The sequence below is a fragment of the Chelonia mydas genome, chromosome 8, assembly GCF_015237465.2.
Source record: "Chelonia mydas isolate rCheMyd1 chromosome 8, rCheMyd1.pri.v2, whole genome shotgun sequence".
Taxonomy (NCBI): Eukaryota; Metazoa; Chordata; order Testudines; family Cheloniidae; genus Chelonia; species Chelonia mydas.
In genome coordinates, this window is record NC_057854.1 from 106,203,314 (window position 1) to 106,221,448 (window position 18,135).

Here is an 18,135-nt window from a genome sequence, read left to right on the forward strand (position 1 = left end):
TCCAATCACGTCATAGTTCCTTGACATCACCAGGACCTCCAGTTCTCCCTGCTTGTTTCCAAGGCTTTGTGCATTTGTATATAAGCACTTGAGATAACCTGTTGATCGCCCCTCATTCCCAGTATGAGGCAGGAGCCCTCCCCTCACAGACATTCCTGCCTGTGCTTCCTCCCGGAATCCCGCTTTCCCACTTACCTCAGGGCTTTGGTCTCCGTCCCCCGGTGAACCTAGTTTAAAGCCCTCCTCACTAGGTTAGCCAGCCTGCTGGCAAAGATGCTCTTCCCTCTCTTCGTAAGATGGAGCCCGTCTCTGCCCAGCACTCCTCCTTCATGGAACACCATCCCATGGTCAAAGAATCCAAAGCCTTCTCTCCGACACCACCTGCGTAGCCATTCGTTGACTTCCACGATTCGACGGTCCCTACCCAGGCCTTTTCCTTCCACGGGGAGGATGGACGAGAACACCACTTGCGCCTCCAACTCCTTTATCCTTCTTCCCAGAGCCACGTAGTCCGCAGTGATCCGCTCAAGGTCATTCTTGGCAGTATCATTGGTGCCCACGTGGAGAAGCAGGAAGGGGTAGCGATCCGAGGGCTTGATGAGTCTCGGCAGTCTCTCCGTCACATCGCGAATCTTAGCCCCCGGCAAGCAGCAGACTTCTCGGTTTTCCCGGTCAGGGCGGCAGATAGATGACTCAGTCCCCCGGAGGAGAGAGTCCCCGACCACCACCACCCGCCTTCTCCTCTTGGGAGTGGTGGTCGGTAACCCTTTCCTTGGTAGTCTAGGGGAACCTCATGATCCCAGAGTCTCTGCCATTAGTACCGTGATGGGACATGCCTCACCCCACTGACGGAGAGGCTAACCCGGGTTCTTGCACTCAGGCAGCGCCAGCTAGGGGCACGTGCAGAATCTGCTCCACCTGGAGAAGGGGAGCTTAAAAAGGCAACACTGCTGCTGCGAGTGGTGGTGGGGGCTTGCCCAGGAGGAGAAGGTGCTAAGGACTGCCGGTGAGCTCCAGCAGCCAGGGCAGCCCAGCCGGGACAGTGGCTGTCCTTTCCTCCCACCTGCCCTTGTCTGGGGGCAGACTGACACCTCACATGGGCCAGGGGCCCTGGAAAGCAGCTCCCCACTATAACCAGTGGTGAGACCTGGGGAACATCACCAGGGACTAGAGGGAACTGGACTCACAAGGGACCATAGGAGTGAACTGAACTGCCAGGAGCAGTGAGAGTGCCCGAGTTGCTGGAGTTCTTAGAGGGGACCCAGCGGCAAGAGATGGAAAGATTCTACAGCTAAGACCAGGCGGAGGGTCGGCCAGCTACAAGCACACTATGCTGGTTCCCGTAACTGTGACAACGCCAATTGCTCCCCAGAGGCAGAGGGCAGCCCTGGACCTCCCCCGTGCTGAGCTCAGGCCTGGGGAGCCTGCCTTGGCCTGTGTGGAGATGGACGTCTTTGGCAGTGGAGGACTCCACCTCTCTCTAGTTCCTCTTGTAAGCGGAGTCTGAATGAGCTCTTCCCTAACATCTAGTGGTGAGCTGTGTAAAAAGACTTCAGGAGGTGATCTCATTTGCATGGACACACCCACCCTGCCTAGGCACTCAGCATGATGGGATTGCTTGCCCAAAGGATCACTTGTGGCTGATGCTGGATCCCCAGTCTCCTTGTTATTGGGGCAGGAGTAATAAAGCATTGTTATCCTTGTTGTGTGAATTGAGGACAGCAGAACTATACCTGGCATACCCCAATGGAGGGACTCACCCTCAACGGAAAAGCACTAACTAGGCAGGAGACATGGGTTCTAAACCCCAAAGAGTAGAGGAAAGTTGTGGATAGGTATTTGTATTATGTAGGTCTGTTTAAGAGTCTGAAACACAATTTAAACCTTTTTGTCTTCGCTGTATAATAAAAGAACTAATTTGGACTCAATTAAAGAGTCTTGTTATATGCTACAGAGCTAAAATCATTGATTACTAGATCTAAGTATTAGATCTACTTTGGGACAATGTTTATGGTACAAGAGACTACCCAGTGTGCACCAGCAGTGAGGACCCCCCCTTCCCCCCCCCATTAAGAGCTGAAATCACTGAGAGCTGTGTTAAGTGGTGGGCCCAGAAGACATCTTGGTGAGCAGCTAGTAGAGAGTGTGGCCAGCAAGGTGGCAAGTGGCCAGCTGGGCACCTGGTGGAGAGGTGCGACCAGCAAGGTGGCTGGCGGAGAGAAGCGGCCAGATCAGAGCCCTGCAGAGAGGTGCAGCCGGTAAGCGAGTGGTCGAGCAGCGGAGCATGTAAGGTGCCTCCTTACTCCCCGCTTCCACCCAGGGTGGGAGGTGAATTCTGGAGATGAACCTCTGGACTCTGGGGCTGCACTGACCAAGGACAGCAACTGTGAGTGGGGTGCAGAGAAGGGACGGGCACGTTAAAGGGACTTTTTGGTTGCTGGACTTAAGACCCTGAGGAGAAAAGGACACTGCCCGACTTACTTGGGGGTGGGTCTTTTGCTCAGGGTTTATGTTTATGAACCTAGTTGTGGTGTTTTCCCAAATTAATGCTGAGTTACTCCTCTTTTTTTATTAAAAGTTTTTGCTGCGCTCAGACTCTGTGCTTGTGAGAGGGGAAGTATTGCCTCTTAGAGGCGCCCAGGGGGTGGTGTGTAATTGTCCCAGGTCACTGGGTGGGGACTTGAGCTGGTTTGCATTGTATTGTTGAAAAGGAACCCCTAGATATTGAACCTGGCCCTTGTTGCTGCCAATTCGCATTGGCAGAAGGGTTACACTCTCAAACATCCCAGCTGTTCCCCCCCCGCTCCGCTCACCTTTGACATTGACCTTGACTCTCCTGCTGTCCTGTCCCCCGCTGGTGGAAACTCTGCACTCCCAGAGGCCAGTGTCCACCTCGGTGAGCACTGGCACCAGGAACTCAGAGGTGGTTTTGTCTGTTTCCATGATGGCTTTAATCGACTGGGTGGGAGAGAGAAGCTGTAGTTACCCATCCTAGGGCCACAGGCACCAGGCACAGCTGCAGTCAGATGGGTAGAACAGAGATGGCTGGGGTGGGGCAGAGGGATGCTGCTCAGGTTCCAGGCCCGAGCAGGCTCACGTTCAGGTCTGCAGCCATGGCGCACTAGATGGGGCTACACGGGCCTAGGGATTTGGGGCAAATACCAGCTTGGAGCCTGAGGTACCTGGGGGCAGCTGAACCTAGACACACAGAGCCCTGGCAGGGTAGAGGGTTGCACAGAGAGCAGGGGCAGGGGAGGCACAGAGAGCCTCTCTTGGGAAGGGTGGGGGCCACAAGCAGCACCAGCGGGGTGGGACTGGGGTGGGTAAGCACAGGGAGCCCTGGCGGGGTGGGACCAGGGGGGGCACAGGGAGCCCCGGCGGGGTGGGACCATGGGGGGCACAGGGAGCCCCGGCGGAATGGGACTGGGGTGGGGAAGCACAAGGAGCCCCGGCGGGGAGGGACCTGGGGGGGGAAGCACAGGGAGCCCCGGCGGGGTGGGACCATGGGGGCACAGGGAGCCCCGGCGGGGTGGGACCGGGGTGGGGAAGCACAGGGAGCCCCGGCGGGGTGGGACCGGGGGGGCACAGGGAGCCCCGGCGGGGAGGGACTGGGGTGGGGAAGCACAGGGAGCCCCGGCGGGGTGGGACCATGGGGGCACAGGGAGCCCCGGCGGGGTGGGACCATGCAGAGAGGTGGCAGCACAGGGAGTCCTGGGAGGATGTGGGGGCACAAGGAGCCCTGGTGGGGCAGGAGGAGGGGGGGGCGGGTACCGTGAGCACTGTCCCATCAGCCTTGCGCAGCTCGATGCTGTCTCGCACTGGAGGCGGGTTGCCCGTGGCCATACAGCTGATCACAGGCTGGGAACCCAGGTTAAACTCCAGCTCTGTGTCCAAGTTGATGATCTGGGGAATCCGATCTGGGACAGCAAATAGAAGTGCTTAGCACACAAGCCCCAGTCCCCCTGAGCTCACCACTCTCCCTGCCCCTGAGCCAGAGGCTGCTCCAGGGCATCTGGGAGGCCCAGTGCTCTGCCCATACCAAGGGTTTTGCATTGAGGTCCTCAAGGCAGCTCTGCAGAGGACCCCCAGTTTTAGATGCCCTGAAGAAGTGACTTCCCTGGGCTCTAGGGGAAAGTCCCAGCAAGGACGGCTGGTGGATCTGCCCCCCTTCTCCGCTGACACCGTTTCACTGCTCCTCTCCCAGGTCTCTTCCCGCTCTGGCGGGCAGGAGGAGACAGCATCTTGTGCCCAGGCAGCTCTCCACACCCCAAGCCAGTGCCCATGGGCCATGGTCTGAGCACCTCGGCTGGGCAGCGATGTCCCCCAACGGAGCTGGCCTGCTCACGGTGCTGCAGCGCTCTGCTCTCCCACCCAGGGCCAGGGTCCCGCCCAGCCGCACTTCGGTGGCTTTCCAGCCGAAGGCACTGCCCTGGCACTGCCAGCCAGGGAGGGGCTTCATTAGCCTGTCTCTAAGCAGCCCTTTGTGGCATTGGGCAGGGAGCAGTTCCTGAGGTTTCGAGCACCCCCAGCGTTACAAGGGTCAGTAAGTGGGCGGTGCTCAGACACTGCGGGGCTGGGGCTGGGTGAACATCAGCGGCAGAGAACACAGCAGGCTCCTGCCTGGCAATGCCGGACCCCCAGGCAGATCATAGGTATTGCACTGAGGGCAGCTCTACCTGATTTCTCGCAGCGCTCCCCATGCCACCCTGACGGGCAAACGCAGCCACTGAAGCGGTTGCAGGTACCTCCATTTTGGCAGTGACAATCCAGGGCACAGTCTGCACCGTAGTGTCCAAGAGGGCAGGCTGGAGGGAAGAGCCAAGAGTTCACTGGTCAACACCTGGCAGCAGTTCAGGAATTTGGCTTGAGGCCGGTGCAAGGAAGAGCACGAGAAGCAACCGTAGACTCAGAGCCCCCAAGGCACTAACACTGTGTCAGAGCTAGGTGTCAGTGGCCCAAGGAGCCAGTCCTCACATGCCCTGCAGTCCAAGTGGTGATGTGTGCTCAGAGCTTTCTACTGTAGGCACCCTGCCCCATTCTCTTCCAGCCCAGCTGTGTCCCCAGGGATCCATTGTGGGGCTGGCCAGGGACAGGGGGTATGAGAGGAGACGGGGAAGCAGCAGAGAAGATTTGTTTGCTTCTTTCTGCTGCCGTCTGAGCTGTGGACGTTTACGTGGCTGATGGGTTGGGGATGCTGTGAGTGCTTTGTCAGGGGGCTGCAAAACTGGAGACATGAGCTGAACTCAGCATCCTTGAGGGAGCACTATTGTATCCGGAATGCTGCACAGACAGCAGGGGACCCCGCAAGAGACAAAAATCACAGCAAACCAAAAGAGCCAAATGTATGGGTGGGGGCTGGGGGCTGCCTTGGCTCCAGGGGTGTCTCCTTTTTGAAATAGAAAGGTCAGGCCAACTCTGCCGCGGAGGGACCCAGTCTGAGGGTGGCACCTCTGTCGGGAAGGGGAGAGGAAGGAAGGCAGGCAAAGCTACTGTACCCGTGCTGCACTGTGACCCACTCCACCCGGAAGCGCAGGAGCAGCCGTACGGATCTGGCAGGCAGAAGCTCAGCCCCTTGCAGCCCTGGTCACTGCTGCAGTGTTCCTGGCAGTTACGGCCAAACCTCCCTTCCCTACAGGCTTCAGAACAAGACAATTCTCCTCATTACTCTGCTGCAGCCAGCACCGGTCCATTCACTGCTGTCCATTTCCACATGGCCTGGCCCTGCCCCAATGAACCCAGCACTGCCACCACCACAGCCAGGACAAGTTATGCAGCCAGCACAGAGATGCACTAACAGCTAATGAACTTACCAAAACCAACAGGGAATTGGGGAGGCCCCATGCCAGAACACGGCTGAAAACAAAAGTCTGTTGAGATCCACAAGGCAGAGCAGAGATGCTGGCCATTACTGGTGGGGGAATCCAGCCTCAGTCCCGTGTAAAATACAATGGTATAAGCAGTAAGAGCAAAATATGTATTAGCGGGAGATGGAGAAACACCAATCACAGGGACAGCATAGGCAGACGTAACTGCTAAGGAGATCTTAGCCACAGCCAGGGGCAGTTTTGACAGCATAAGAGACAAGTCTAAGCTAAATGGACCCAGGCAAGAAACAGCCTCAGCTACTGCACAGAGCAATCTTTCACCCCAGTTCCATTTTGCAGCATAAAACTCCAAGGTGGAGCAGCATAAGTCAGAGCTGAGGATTTCTGCCATCTTGCTGGCACAAGAGATCTCAACTCAGGGGACAGTGAACAGATGATCTTTGGGTAGGGCCAGATACTATGAGAACCTAGTCTGCTGTGCCCAGGCCAGCAGGACTAGAGGCACAGAGTATAGGGCCAGAAGGGACCATTGTGATTATCTTGTCTGACCTCCTGCACAGCATAGGTCAGAGACCTGCCCTGAATCAATTCCTGTTCAAACTAGAGGATAATGCTCAGGAAAACATCCCATCTTGATTAAAAATTTGGAGCAATGGAGAATCCACCAAAACCCTTGTAAGTTGTTCTCACTGTCAAAAATTTGCACCTGTTTTCCAGTCTAAACCTGTCCAGCTTTAAGTTCTAGCCAATGGATCATGTTATACCTTTGTTAGCTATACTGATGAGCCCCCATTATCCAATTTCTCTGCCTTGTGTAGGTATTGATTGATTGATCAAGTCATGCCCTTCTCTTTGTTAAATTAATAGATTGAGCTTCTTGCTTCTCTCACTGTATGGTAAATTTTCTGATCCTTCGGTCATTTTCATGGCTCTTCGCTGAACCTTCTCCAGTTTATCAACATCCTTTTAGCAGTGTGGGCACCAGAACTGGACACAGTATCCAGTAACAGCCTCACTAATGCTGTATACAGAGGAAAAATCGTCTCCCTACTTGACAGTCTCTTGTTAATACATTCATGGATACATCCACCATCTTAGCTACTGCATTGCAATGGGAGCTCACGTTCAGTCACTCTGGCTCCATCCTGTGGAATCTTCCTCAGCATGCTGGGGAAATGAGGGAATGGAGAAAGGTCGCAAGGATCCCCTTCCCCAGTGTGAGTGGAAGGTGCATTCTGGGTCCCCATCCTCTCTCCAGCACAACTTCAGACCCTTGTGCTGCGATGTGTAATACAAGCCACGGCTGGAGGACCCTATCTGGCAAATACTAAACAGCTGAAGCCTGGAGTGACCTGCACCCTCCCCCATGGGTCCATGGTGATCTGCACCCTCCCCCATGGGTCTATGGTGATTGTGCACCTGCAAGGCGAAGGGACGATGAGATCACTATATTCTGGGTGCACCATGGAATGGAGCCTGAGCATTGTGACCCTCCCTCTTCGTGGAGTCCCAGAGCCCGGGCTCCAGCCCAAGCCCAAACGTCTACACCACAGTTAAACAAGCTCTGCAAACCTGAGTCAGCTGACATGGGCCAGCTGTGGGTTTTAATTGCAGTGTAGACATACCCTCAGCGTTCAGACTGTATTTTATTCTAAACCCTTCCACTCACGTCAGTACAGTGCAACATCACAGTATTCAATCCCTACATCCTTCTGCCTCTCTTTACTAGGACCTAGCTGGTAAAGAGATCTCCCTCTCTAGGGAGCCCTTTCAGGCCAGGCCACACTCAGCTCAGCCACTACAGTCCCCCCTTGTAATACTTCCTTCCTGGCTTTTATCAGGTTAGCCAGCTGAGGCCTAATTAGTTCCTTACTTCTCCATCCCCTCCTTCTGATTAGCTCATTGTTCAGTCAGCTGTCTTTGGGGAAACTAATTGAGGTTACAGTCATCAGAGTGCTGGCCCACCTGTCAGGTCTCAGCACTCTGTCACACACCTCGCCATGAGCTCCCAGTGGGATACAAAAAGGGCTAATGTGATTCCGGGATATAGTGAGCAGGGTGAGGATTTTACCTCTGTCATTGATGAGACTGCTACTGGAATACTGCATCCAGTTCTGACATCCACATTTTTAAAAGGATAGTGAAACATTGAAGAGGGTGCAGAGAAGAGCCACAAATATGAATTGAGGGCTGGAGAATATGCCTTACCAATGAGACTTAAAGGGTTCAGTCTGTTTAGTTTACCAGAAAGAAGACTTGATTACAGTATGTAAGTCTGTTCATGAGAAGAAAATACCAGGTACTTCAGGGCTCTCTTATTCAGCAAAGAAAGACAGAACAACCACCAGGAAGTTGAAACCAGAGAAATTCAAATTAGAAATAAGGCCAAAAATTAGCCATCAAGGTGATTTACCACTGGAACCAGCTCCCAAGGGAAGTGGTCGATCTCCATCTCCTGCTGACTTCAGATCCAGCCCGGCTGCCTTTCTGGAAGAGCTGCTTTACCAGACAAAAGTTACTGGGTTCAAAACACGAGGAACTGAGTGAAATTGTCTGGCCTATGATAGACTGGAGATAAAACTAGCTGATTTAATGGTCCCTTCTGGCCATAAAGTCTATGAGTCTATGAACCCAGACCCTCAGTGGGAGGAATCTTTAAAGGCACCTTTACAAAAGGACGGTCCCTCTGTCCCAGGATCTAAGCCCCAACTTCAGCACAGAGGGAGTCGAGATGACACGCTGCCTCCCACACCCAGCATGAGCAGAGCCTCTTGCAGGAGAAGGTTCTCTCAGATCCCTGAAGGCTTCACAGTCCTTAACTGAGTGCCACTCTCGGGGGCAGGTAAGGCAGTTCCCTGCTCCTCTGGAAGAAATGGGGAGTAGCGCCTGCCCCCGTCCTGCTAGAGGAGCCCAGCCTCCCACGCAGGCCCAGGAGACTCACAAACAACAGACATTTGACAAATCAGTGAAACTCCCGAAAACTGCAAACAGTCCCTATTGTCTAGAGCAGGCTGAGCCACAGACCTCCTTGATCCCTTCCCCGTGTCAGATGAGGTCAGCCCCAGCCCTGCATCACTGTTCCTGTCACACAAGGAGGCCCAACTCCAGCCTGGCTTGTTCCTAACCCTGCATCCCCATCCCCATCCCCCAAGGAGCCCTAGGTCCACCACAGCCCATCCCCATCACTGCAAAACTGTCCATGCCACACGAGGCCCAGCGCCAGCTCCAGCTCATCCCCATGCCCATCCCCCAAGAAGCCCCAGATCCATCATGGTTTGTCCCCATCCCTGCATCACTGTCCCTGCCACATGGCAGAGAAGGGGGAGAGGAAGGCTCTGTGCCTACTGCAGCTGGAAAATACAGAGAGAGGGAATCATAAAATCATAGAATATAAGGGTTGGAAGGGACCTCAGGAGGTCATCTAGTCCAAGCCCTGGCTCAAAGCAGGACCAACCCCAACTAAATCATCCCAGCCAGGGCTTTGTCCTCCTCCTCTAAGGAAGGAGATTCCACCACCTCCCTAGGTAACCCATTCCAGTGCTTCACCACCCTCCTTGTGAAAAAGTTTTTCCTAATATCCAACCTAGACCGCCCCCACTGCAACTTGAGACCATTGCTCCTTGTTCTGTCAGGGTCAGGGTCAGTGGAGGGAGTGGGGTGTTTATTCCCTTGGCCTATGGAGTGTGGAGTTTGGAGGTACCTATGCCCCACGACTGCTTACTCCTGCTCCAGAATGCACTCCTCCCACAGGGGCTGGGTGTGTGGAGTCCATACCTTTCTCACAGCGAGTGCCCATGAAACCTGGAGGGCAGATGCACTCCCCAACACCGTCGTGGCAGATGCCTCCATTCAGGCAGTCAGGACAGTCCTTCTCACAAGAGGGGCCCCACTTCTTCGCTGGACACCCTGCGGAGAAAGCACAGAGGGTTTGGGGCAGTGCCACACCACATGAAACTGTGGGAGCACCGGCTGCATGCTCAGTCTGCAGCTGAAAAATGAACAACAGCCCGACGGAATCCTAACCTCTGGGAATGCGAGTGCAGAGCCTCCACCCTAGGCAGGGCCAGGGCAACAGGACCCAGCATTCTGACAGCAGGAAATGCCAGAGGGGCCCGTCTCCCGAGCACACAGACCTCAGCTCCGTGGCACACACATGTTCAGCCCCTCCCAGTTAACATGGCTCTGCATGAATGCCTCACTGGCACCCCAAAGGGCAAAGCTGAGCCACTGCTCTCTCCCATCAAACCCCACTGCTCCCTGTTCTCTGGCACCACCCCTTGTGTCACTCAGGCGTGGAACCTGGCGTCACCTTCAATTCCGCCCTCCCTTGCACCCATGCATTCCTAGTGCTGCTTCCCTCTCCAGAACATTTCTTAGATTCCACCTTTGTTTTCCATCCACACAGGTGAGCTGCCCTCCAGGCCCTCACCTCCAGTCCTGACCTCTGCACGTGCCTCCCTGTGGGGGCAGGGCTGGGGGAGAGCACGGCAAGAGCACTGTTGTATCGCAGCCATTTCTGGCTGCCAGAGGAGCCTCACTGGGCCCAACACAGCTTAGCTTAGAGCAGCATCCTGTACAGACCCTAGCTAGCCCCAGATCCAGAGGGCGGCAAACGCGATGCACAGCTGAGCTCAGACAAAGCCAGACCAGGGCCAATCTCTGCTTGTCTGACCTGAAATCCAAGACCTCCGTTTCTCTTGGGCCAGGTCCCAGCCTAGACTGAGCCCTCACACCCATCAGCCCCTTCTCCAGTGGTTCTGTTGTATGTCTGGAGCATAGGCTCTGGCCCCACATGGCATTCCTGCCCTGATCCCTACCCCAGCCAGGCTCCAGACCCAGCCCTGAGGTCCCACAGCAACCTTACCTCTCACAATCAGCCTGTAGAAGGCACTTGTCAGGGGACTGTCCCCAATGAATGTGGCACTGTACACCCCATTCTCACTCAGACCCACATCCGGTAGGGTTAAGGTGAACAGTGTCCCATTTACTTCACCCCGGTCCGTTGTCTGGTAGTAGGTACCTGAATTAAGGAAAGAGGGCAAATGGCATCAGGTCCTGAAGTTACCCAACACTGGAGCTGGCCTGAATAAAACCCTGTCCCCGTTTGTCCCTGTAGGGCAGTGGTTCTTAACCTTTACTGCAGCCTGCACCTCTTTGGTTCTCAAATTATGTTCTCGCACCCCTTATCAAAAATCACTGAAGTAGGTCAGTTCTTTAAACCTGTTTGTATATTACAGTAATTGTTAAAAAATGTGTAACGTTAATAAATACATAGGTTTGATGAAACGAAGTAGTTGTACTTAATTTGTGCTTAATTTGTGTTTTCGATGATTTACCTTCTAAAAAAATCTGGCATCTCTTGCACCCCCAGGGGATGCATGCACCCCAGGTTAAGAACCACTGCTCTAGGGAGAGCCAACCATCTGCAGCTGGGCAGCACCAAGGGACTCTGCCCTCTTCAGCTTGATGACCCAGACACATCTCGAGGATGTGGTTGAGCGTCAGGTCTCTCCTGGACTGTCCCTGAAAGGCCAGGCCAGCACAGTGAGCGCAAGGGCATGAGCCAATCCCTGGCGGCCAGTCCCGTGGCCGTCTGTGGGGGATAGGGATAGGGATCCCAGAAAAGGCAGGAGTCAGACAAATGTGCAGCCTGACTCCTCCTCTCCCTGGTCAGTGAGGTGCTCCCTCCAGGGTAGGTCTGACCCCCTACAGCAGCGCTGTCTGCAGGGACCGCATCCGGTGGAGGCAGTGTCTCTCAGGGTCCATCTGCACGGCAGCAGGGTGCATGCTCTCCAGCATGGATAGACAGACACAAACTAGCTCTGTTCACACTATCATACTGCAGTGTAGCCAGGACTAGCAGAGGCAAGGGCTCAGGCTAGCCGCCCACATATGTAGCCCAGGGGGCTGGGTGGGTTTGTGCTCAGGCAGCCAGCCTGAGCTGCCAGCCAGGCCACTCCGGCGCGGCTACACTAGTTTTAGGGCGCTATCGTGAGCAGAGCTAGCACGTCTGTTTCCCCACGCTGGCAGGCGTTGCGGTGTAAACATACCTAGGAGAAGGGGGGTTCTAGAGACACTGTATAGCGAGTGCCTGGAGCCTATGGCACAGTCTGGACCAGAAACTGCCAAGGCTCATCCTGCTCAATGCGACTGCCTTGAGTACTTCCAGAGCAGTCGGGGGGGAGGGGCACCTGCCCCAATCTCATTTGCATCGGGAGCAGGGTGGGAGGTGAGGGGGAGACTCACTTGCCACTTGTCCTGGGCTCATGCAATGTAGGGTTCAGTCATGTGTGGAGGAGGGTCTCACTGAGCCCTCACTCTGACCCTGTGTGGAGGGGTTTGCGGGTGATAGTCTCATTGGGATCATGTGCCCTGACTGTGTTTGAACCTTGGAACCTGGTCCAGAGCTCTCTGGGGTCCCTGGCCCTACGTAGCCACAACAGTCTGGTTATTTCACTAGGGTTGCTTGCCCCAGCCTGGCAAAAGGGGTGGATCACTGGGGTCTCCTGCTGTCAGAGGGACTCTGTCCTGGGAAGCAGTGACTCTGAAAAAGATTTGGGGGTCATGGTGGATAATCAGCTGACCACGAGCTCCCAGTGTTAGGCTGTAGGCAAGAGGCCTAATGCATAAACAAGGGAATCTCGAGTAGGAGTAGAGAGGTTATTTTAACCTTTGTATTTGGTTCTGGTGCAACTGCTGTTGGAATCCTGTGTCCAGTTCTGGTGTCCACAATTCAAGAAGGATGTTGATAAATTGGGGAGGGTTCAGAGAAGAGCCATGAGAATGATTAAAGGATTAAAAAACATGCCTTATAGTAGTAGATTCAAGGAGCTCCATCTACTTAGCTCATCAAAGAGAAGGTTAAGGGGTGACTTGATCATAGTCAATAAAAACCTGCATGCAGAACAGAAATTTGATAGTAGGAGAGCTCTAGCGGCCAAAGGTCTAACACAAGCCAATGGCTGGAAGCTGAAGCTAGACAAATTCAAACTGGTGATAAGGCACAAATGTTTAACAAACCACTGGAACAATTTACCAAGGGCTGTGGTGGATTCTCCATCACTGACAATTTTAAATCATGGTTGGATGTTTTTCTGAAAGGTTTGCTCTGGTTCAGGCTGGAATTAATTCAGGGAAGCTCCATGGCCTGTGTTATACAGGAGATCAGACTTGCTGATCACAGGGGTCCCTTCTGCCTTTATTAGCTATTAATCTCTTGGGGGCATGGCTCCCTGGGGTCTCCTGCTGAGGTGTGAGGGGACTGCTCACTAGGGTTGCCTTCCCCAGCCAGGGGAAGCCGCTCACTGGATCACTTGCCATTTCTTTTCCACAAGACATCTGTGTTCTTCTTGTGAAGGACTTTGGCAGAGAACGTGGCCGAGTCTGCAATGCTCACAGTCTGGGTGACTTTCAGTGGGACCAGGTGGGCTACAGAGAAATGGAGAAAGAAGGGTAAAGCTTAGGAGGGTGTTTGAGTGTCCACAATGACTCCTCTTTCCCAAGAGGGGACAGCTGCTATGGAGGAACTGCCAACCCCCGGGACATCATTAGGACCAAAAAAAGGAAAAAGTTAACATGTCCTTCTATGGCACAGCCTCACTGCTGATGTCGCTGAGAGCAGGGCAGATCCAGGCCAAGCAGCACTCTGATATCCTGGGCACTGGGATGTAGAGATGGGAGCTCCTCACACCCTGTACTCCATAGGTGCTGGAACTATGGGTATGGGGGGCGCTGCCACATGCCCCGGATTGAAGTGGTTTCCATCATATCCAGGGTTTACTGTTTGGTTCAACTGCTCTCTATACACATTGTTCCAGCCCCCCTTGCTGCGCTCCAGGCCATTCTGAAATCCAAAGTACAATGAAGTTACCTCCTAGATAGGATTTCTGCAAAGTGGCCGGGAGTCACCTCTGTCCCTGGCAGTATCACAGGCTGTGGGCTCCTTGTGGGTGCTGAGGAGGGAGCTGCACTGCTCCTGCTTGGGCCTCTAGTCAACGTTTTCACCCATGGGCACAGGAAGTCCAGACCCTGGTATCTCTATGAGCGAGCAATGCCCGTGTGGCCGGACTGCCGGAAGAGCAGAGAACCCCAGAGAGGCCCATGCATGAGAGAGAAAGGGGTCAAACACAGTCAGTGATGGTCTCTGCCCTCTCTGAGCCCTTCTAGGTCCAGCCTGCCATGTGGCAGGAGGTGCAAGGCAAGGAGGGGAGCAGGAAGCATGGCAGGAGGACACACAGACACAGAGCCTCTGTCTGTCTGGATTCTCCAGTGTCCACAAGCCTAGCACAAAGGAGGGGGAATTGCCCTCTCATACTAACCAGTACAAGGCTAGATGCAACTCATGCAGAAGGGGGCAGCAAGACAGGAAGGTCACTCGGGAAGGAACATTAACAGACGAGCTGTACCTGCTCTGCTGATTTTCCCTCTGCTGATACTCACACCTTCTTGCCAACTGTTGGAAATGGGCCACCTTGATTGCATTGGTGTCCTTAGCACTACAAACATAGTTTTCCCTCCCTTGGTATCCACCCCTTCTTGTCAACTGCTGAGAATAGGCCACTTCCACCTTAATTGAATTGGCTCATTAGCACTGACCCCGCCACTTGGTAAGGCAACTCCCATCTTTTCATGGGCTATAATATATATTCTGCTTACTGTTTTTTTTCCATTCTATGTATCTGATGAAGTGGCTTCTAGCCCACGAAAGCTTATGCCCAAATAAATTTGTTAGTCTCGAAGGTGCCATAAGGACTCCTCATTGTTTTTACTGATTCAGACTAACATGGCTACTACTCTGAGCTGTACCTGGACACCTTGCAGTAATCACTGGCACCACCAGAGAGCGCTTTGCTGGCAACAATGGTTAGGCATTAAGAAGGCTTTGGAGTGAAGCACTGTTGTACGGCTGGGAGTGGCGGCAGGTTTGCAGAGACTGCTTGTTGCATAGTATGGGCTGGAGAGGGGAGCAGGATAGTTCACAGGGTAGGTGTGGAAGTATGAATGTGCCCAGTTGTGCTTATGCTGGCGCACCCACTCGCTCCAAAAGGGCCATAATCCTGTTGCTCTTCAACCTCTTGGAGCTTTCCTTTGTTAAGATAGCAGAAGGGAAGTGCCCCTCCCAGACTGTTCCTTCAGTTTCTTTTCCCATCTCCCCCAGCTGCTGTTCGTGGCCTGGTCCACAGGCTTAGTCCAAGAGGGCCCCTGGGCAGGCAACCAGCCCCGCCACCCACTTCCCACAGTCTGATCTGCTGCAATGAGATTGCAGGCACAGACTCACCCTTGTCTGTGCATGTGTGCACAACACAAACAATTAATGGGGCCAAAGGATTTCACAGTTCTAGGGATTTTCAGGTTTTCACAGCAATTGTCAGTTTAATGTTTCCTGTGAAATTTGTGTGGCTAATAATACAGCTTTGTAAGTGTGTAGTGATCACTGTTACCCAGTGGAGTCTATATTAGGTATTTATAAATCATAAAAACTGTTAAAAGAACATTAAAGTTTGAAAGTCAACCACTAAAAAGTTAGGAAGTGCCAGAATTAAGGCTGGCTGTGCAGCCTTATCCCCCCGCCCCACGGGTGTGCATTACGATACAGCCTCTGATGACCTGATGCCATACTGTTTTTTTCCACAGGCCCCTGCCTCATTCCGTGCACAGGATGGATAGTGCTCTGGGGATGTATCAGGGTTGTGCAGGGAGTGATTTTGTCTGTAAGACTCCTGCTTCATCTGTTGCAGAAGTGGGAAGGTGTGCAGTGAATGAGGCAGAGGACTGCAGGAAAAGAAAGGATGGTTTCCTGGTAAGGGAGATGAATGCTGCCTTGGAGAATTGTATCTCTGCCTCTGCCACAGAGTTCCCCTGTAATGCTGGGCAAGTTACTTAAAACCAAAGTGCTCACAAATTGTTTGGTCTTCATTTTCTGGATTCCCAGTGTGAGATACCTGGGGCCAGATTTGCAGAAATGGTAAGTGCTCATAACTGCAACTGAAGTCAATTGGAGCTGTGCTTTGAAAGTATAAAGTGCTGTAAAACTGCAAAGAAGTCTGGGAAGTCAAGTCTTGTGTGTCTCAAGTAGACGTTTCTAACAATTTTGGCCTTAATGTCTCCGCCAAAATTGTAAAGTGGCGATTAAAATACTAACTCATCTCACTGGGGTGTTGTGAAGATAAATTCATTGAGCTACTGTGGCAAGAGCATCACAGAAACACCTAGGAGGAAATTAATAATGTTATTTCCAGTACTGGGTTTGGATAGGATGTATCCAATAAGGCATGAGGCCACACATTGTATGAGGAGATTTAAAAAGATACTGAATTATGATCTACTCACTGAATGAGGTGGGATCCTATGAAAAAGTAGCATGTGATCGTGTATTAAGGATTGTATCATAATGAATACGCATAAGGGGGGGGCAATTAAGTTTGCATGGGAACCCACATAGTCACCACAGGGTTGGAACCTTTAGATCCACCCCAAAGTCCTGTGCCATGTGAGCTAACAGAATAACTGGCAGCAGTAGAAGACTGTCCTCCTCTATGTGGCCAGCCACTAGAAAGAGGTTTGCCAGGGGGTTTCACAGTGATGTGCTGACAGCAGAGGAATGTTGAACCTCTGGAGTCTATTCTAAGGTCTGAGGGGTGTGTGCTCTAGTGGTTACAGACACTTCTGGCCCTGTGACCCCCCCCAAGACTGACCTCTTCTGCCACTGGCCCTCCAGCCTGACCTCATTCAAGTTCTGGTCTCCCCTCCTCAGTTCCTTGTGCCAACCCTGGTCTTCCCACAGCCCACTCCTGGCTCTCTACCCATTTTCCACCAAATGCCCTGGCTTCTTGCCCCAGTTTCCCTCCTCATTAACCCCCAAGCTCAGCTCCTCACCCCCCTGCATCCCAGTCAGACTGCATGATTCTTCTCTGCCATGCTGCCTGAGAGCACAGCAGAGACAGGCTTGCAGCTCTCAGTTACTGGGCTCAGAGCCACAACTATCCCCTTTGGCCAAGAGGAGCAAATTCAGCGGAAATCCTGCTCAGCCCCTGCATCCATGAGAGGGAGCATGTGCAGTCTGAGCAGCGTGTAGGCGCTGTAGAGGCTGCTGCAGCATGCTCTGTACAGACAAAAATCATTTGAAATTTAGCTGCTAAACTCTAACAAGTCTCTACTGAATATGTGAAAACTGCAGTTTTTAGGAGTTCAAATTTGGGCAAGTTTTCATGGGTAAGAACATAAGAATGGCCATACTGGGTCAGACTAAAGGTCCATTCAGCCCAGTATCCTGTCTGCCAACAGTGGCCAATTCCAGGTGTCCCAGAGGAAGTGAATCTAACAGGTAATGATCTAGTGATCTCTCTCCTGCCATCCATCTCCACCCTCTGACAAACAGAGGCTAGGGACACCATTCCTTACCGATCCTGGCTAATAGCCATTAATGGACTTAACCTCCATGAATTTATCCAGTTCTCTTTTAAACCTTGTTATAGTCCTAGCCTTCACAACCCCCTCAGGCAAGAAGTTCCACAGGTTGACTGTGCGCTGAGTGAAGAAGAACTTCCTTTGATTTGTTTTAAACCTGCTGCCCATTAATTTCATTTGGTGGCCCCTAGTTCTTATATTATGGGAACCAGTAAATAACCTTTCCTTATTCACTTTCTCCACACCACTCATGATTTTATAGACCTCCAGGGCCGGTGCAAGGATGTTTCACGCCCTAGGCGAAACTTCCACCATGCGCCTGCCCCCGCCCCGGAAGCCCTGTGGCAGCTCCCTGCCCCCCCTCCGCCCTGAGGTGCCCCCCCTGCGGCAGCTCCCCACCCCGCCCCTCGTCCTCGGCTCTGGGAGCCGTGCGGCAGCTCCCCGCCCCCCTCCCTCCCTCCCTCCCCTCGGCCCGGGGAGCCCTGCAGCAGCTCCCCCTCCCCCCGTTAGCCCAGGGAGCTGTGCGGCAGCTCCCCGCCCCCCTCCCTCCCTCCTCTTGGCCTGGGGAGTCCTGCGGCAGCTCCCCGCCCCCCTCCCTCCTTCCCCTTGGCCCGGGGAGCCCTGCGGCAGCTCCCCCCACCCGTCAGCTCAGGGAGCCCTGTGGCAGCTCCCTGCCCCCCTCCCTCCCTCCCCTCGACCCAGGGAGCCCTGCAGCAGCTCCCCCCTCCCCGTTAGCCCAGGGAGCCCTGTGGCAGCTCCCCCGCCCTCCCCTCAGCCCGGGGAGCCGTGTGGCATCTCCCCGCCCCTCTCCCTCCCTCCCCTCGGCCCTGGGAGCCCTGCAGCAGCTCCCCCCTCCCCGTTAGCCCAGGGAGCCCTGTGGCAGCTCCCCCGCCCTCCCCTCAGC

General features: G+C 53.8%; 1 protein-coding gene across 4 annotated transcripts in view; it reads right to left on the reverse strand.

The window, feature by feature from the left end:
- The window catches only part of TIE1 (tyrosine kinase with immunoglobulin like and EGF like domains 1), a 53,959-nt gene that overhangs the window by 21,653 nt on the left and 14,171 nt on the right, over window positions 1–18,135 (reverse strand). Inside the window, exons 3-9 of one of the 4 annotated variants that reach the window (XM_037907395.2) lie at window positions 13,143–13,253; window positions 10,690–10,845; window positions 9,600–9,731; window positions 5,496–5,636; window positions 4,677–4,805; window positions 3,772–3,917; window positions 2,814–2,958 (exon numbers count right to left, since the gene is read on the reverse strand). In XM_037907395.2, the coding sequence (XP_037763323.1) occupies window positions 2,814–2,958; window positions 3,772–3,917; window positions 4,677–4,805; window positions 5,496–5,636; window positions 9,600–9,731; window positions 10,690–10,845; window positions 13,143–13,253 (960 nt within the window). Of the gene's footprint in view, window positions 1–2,813; window positions 2,959–3,771; window positions 3,918–4,676; window positions 4,806–5,495; window positions 5,637–5,810; window positions 9,308–9,599; window positions 9,732–10,689; window positions 10,846–13,142; window positions 13,254–18,135 lie in introns of those variants that run through there. The other 3 variants (XM_043552904.1, XM_037907396.2, XM_037907397.2) reach the window with 3 other exon arrangements.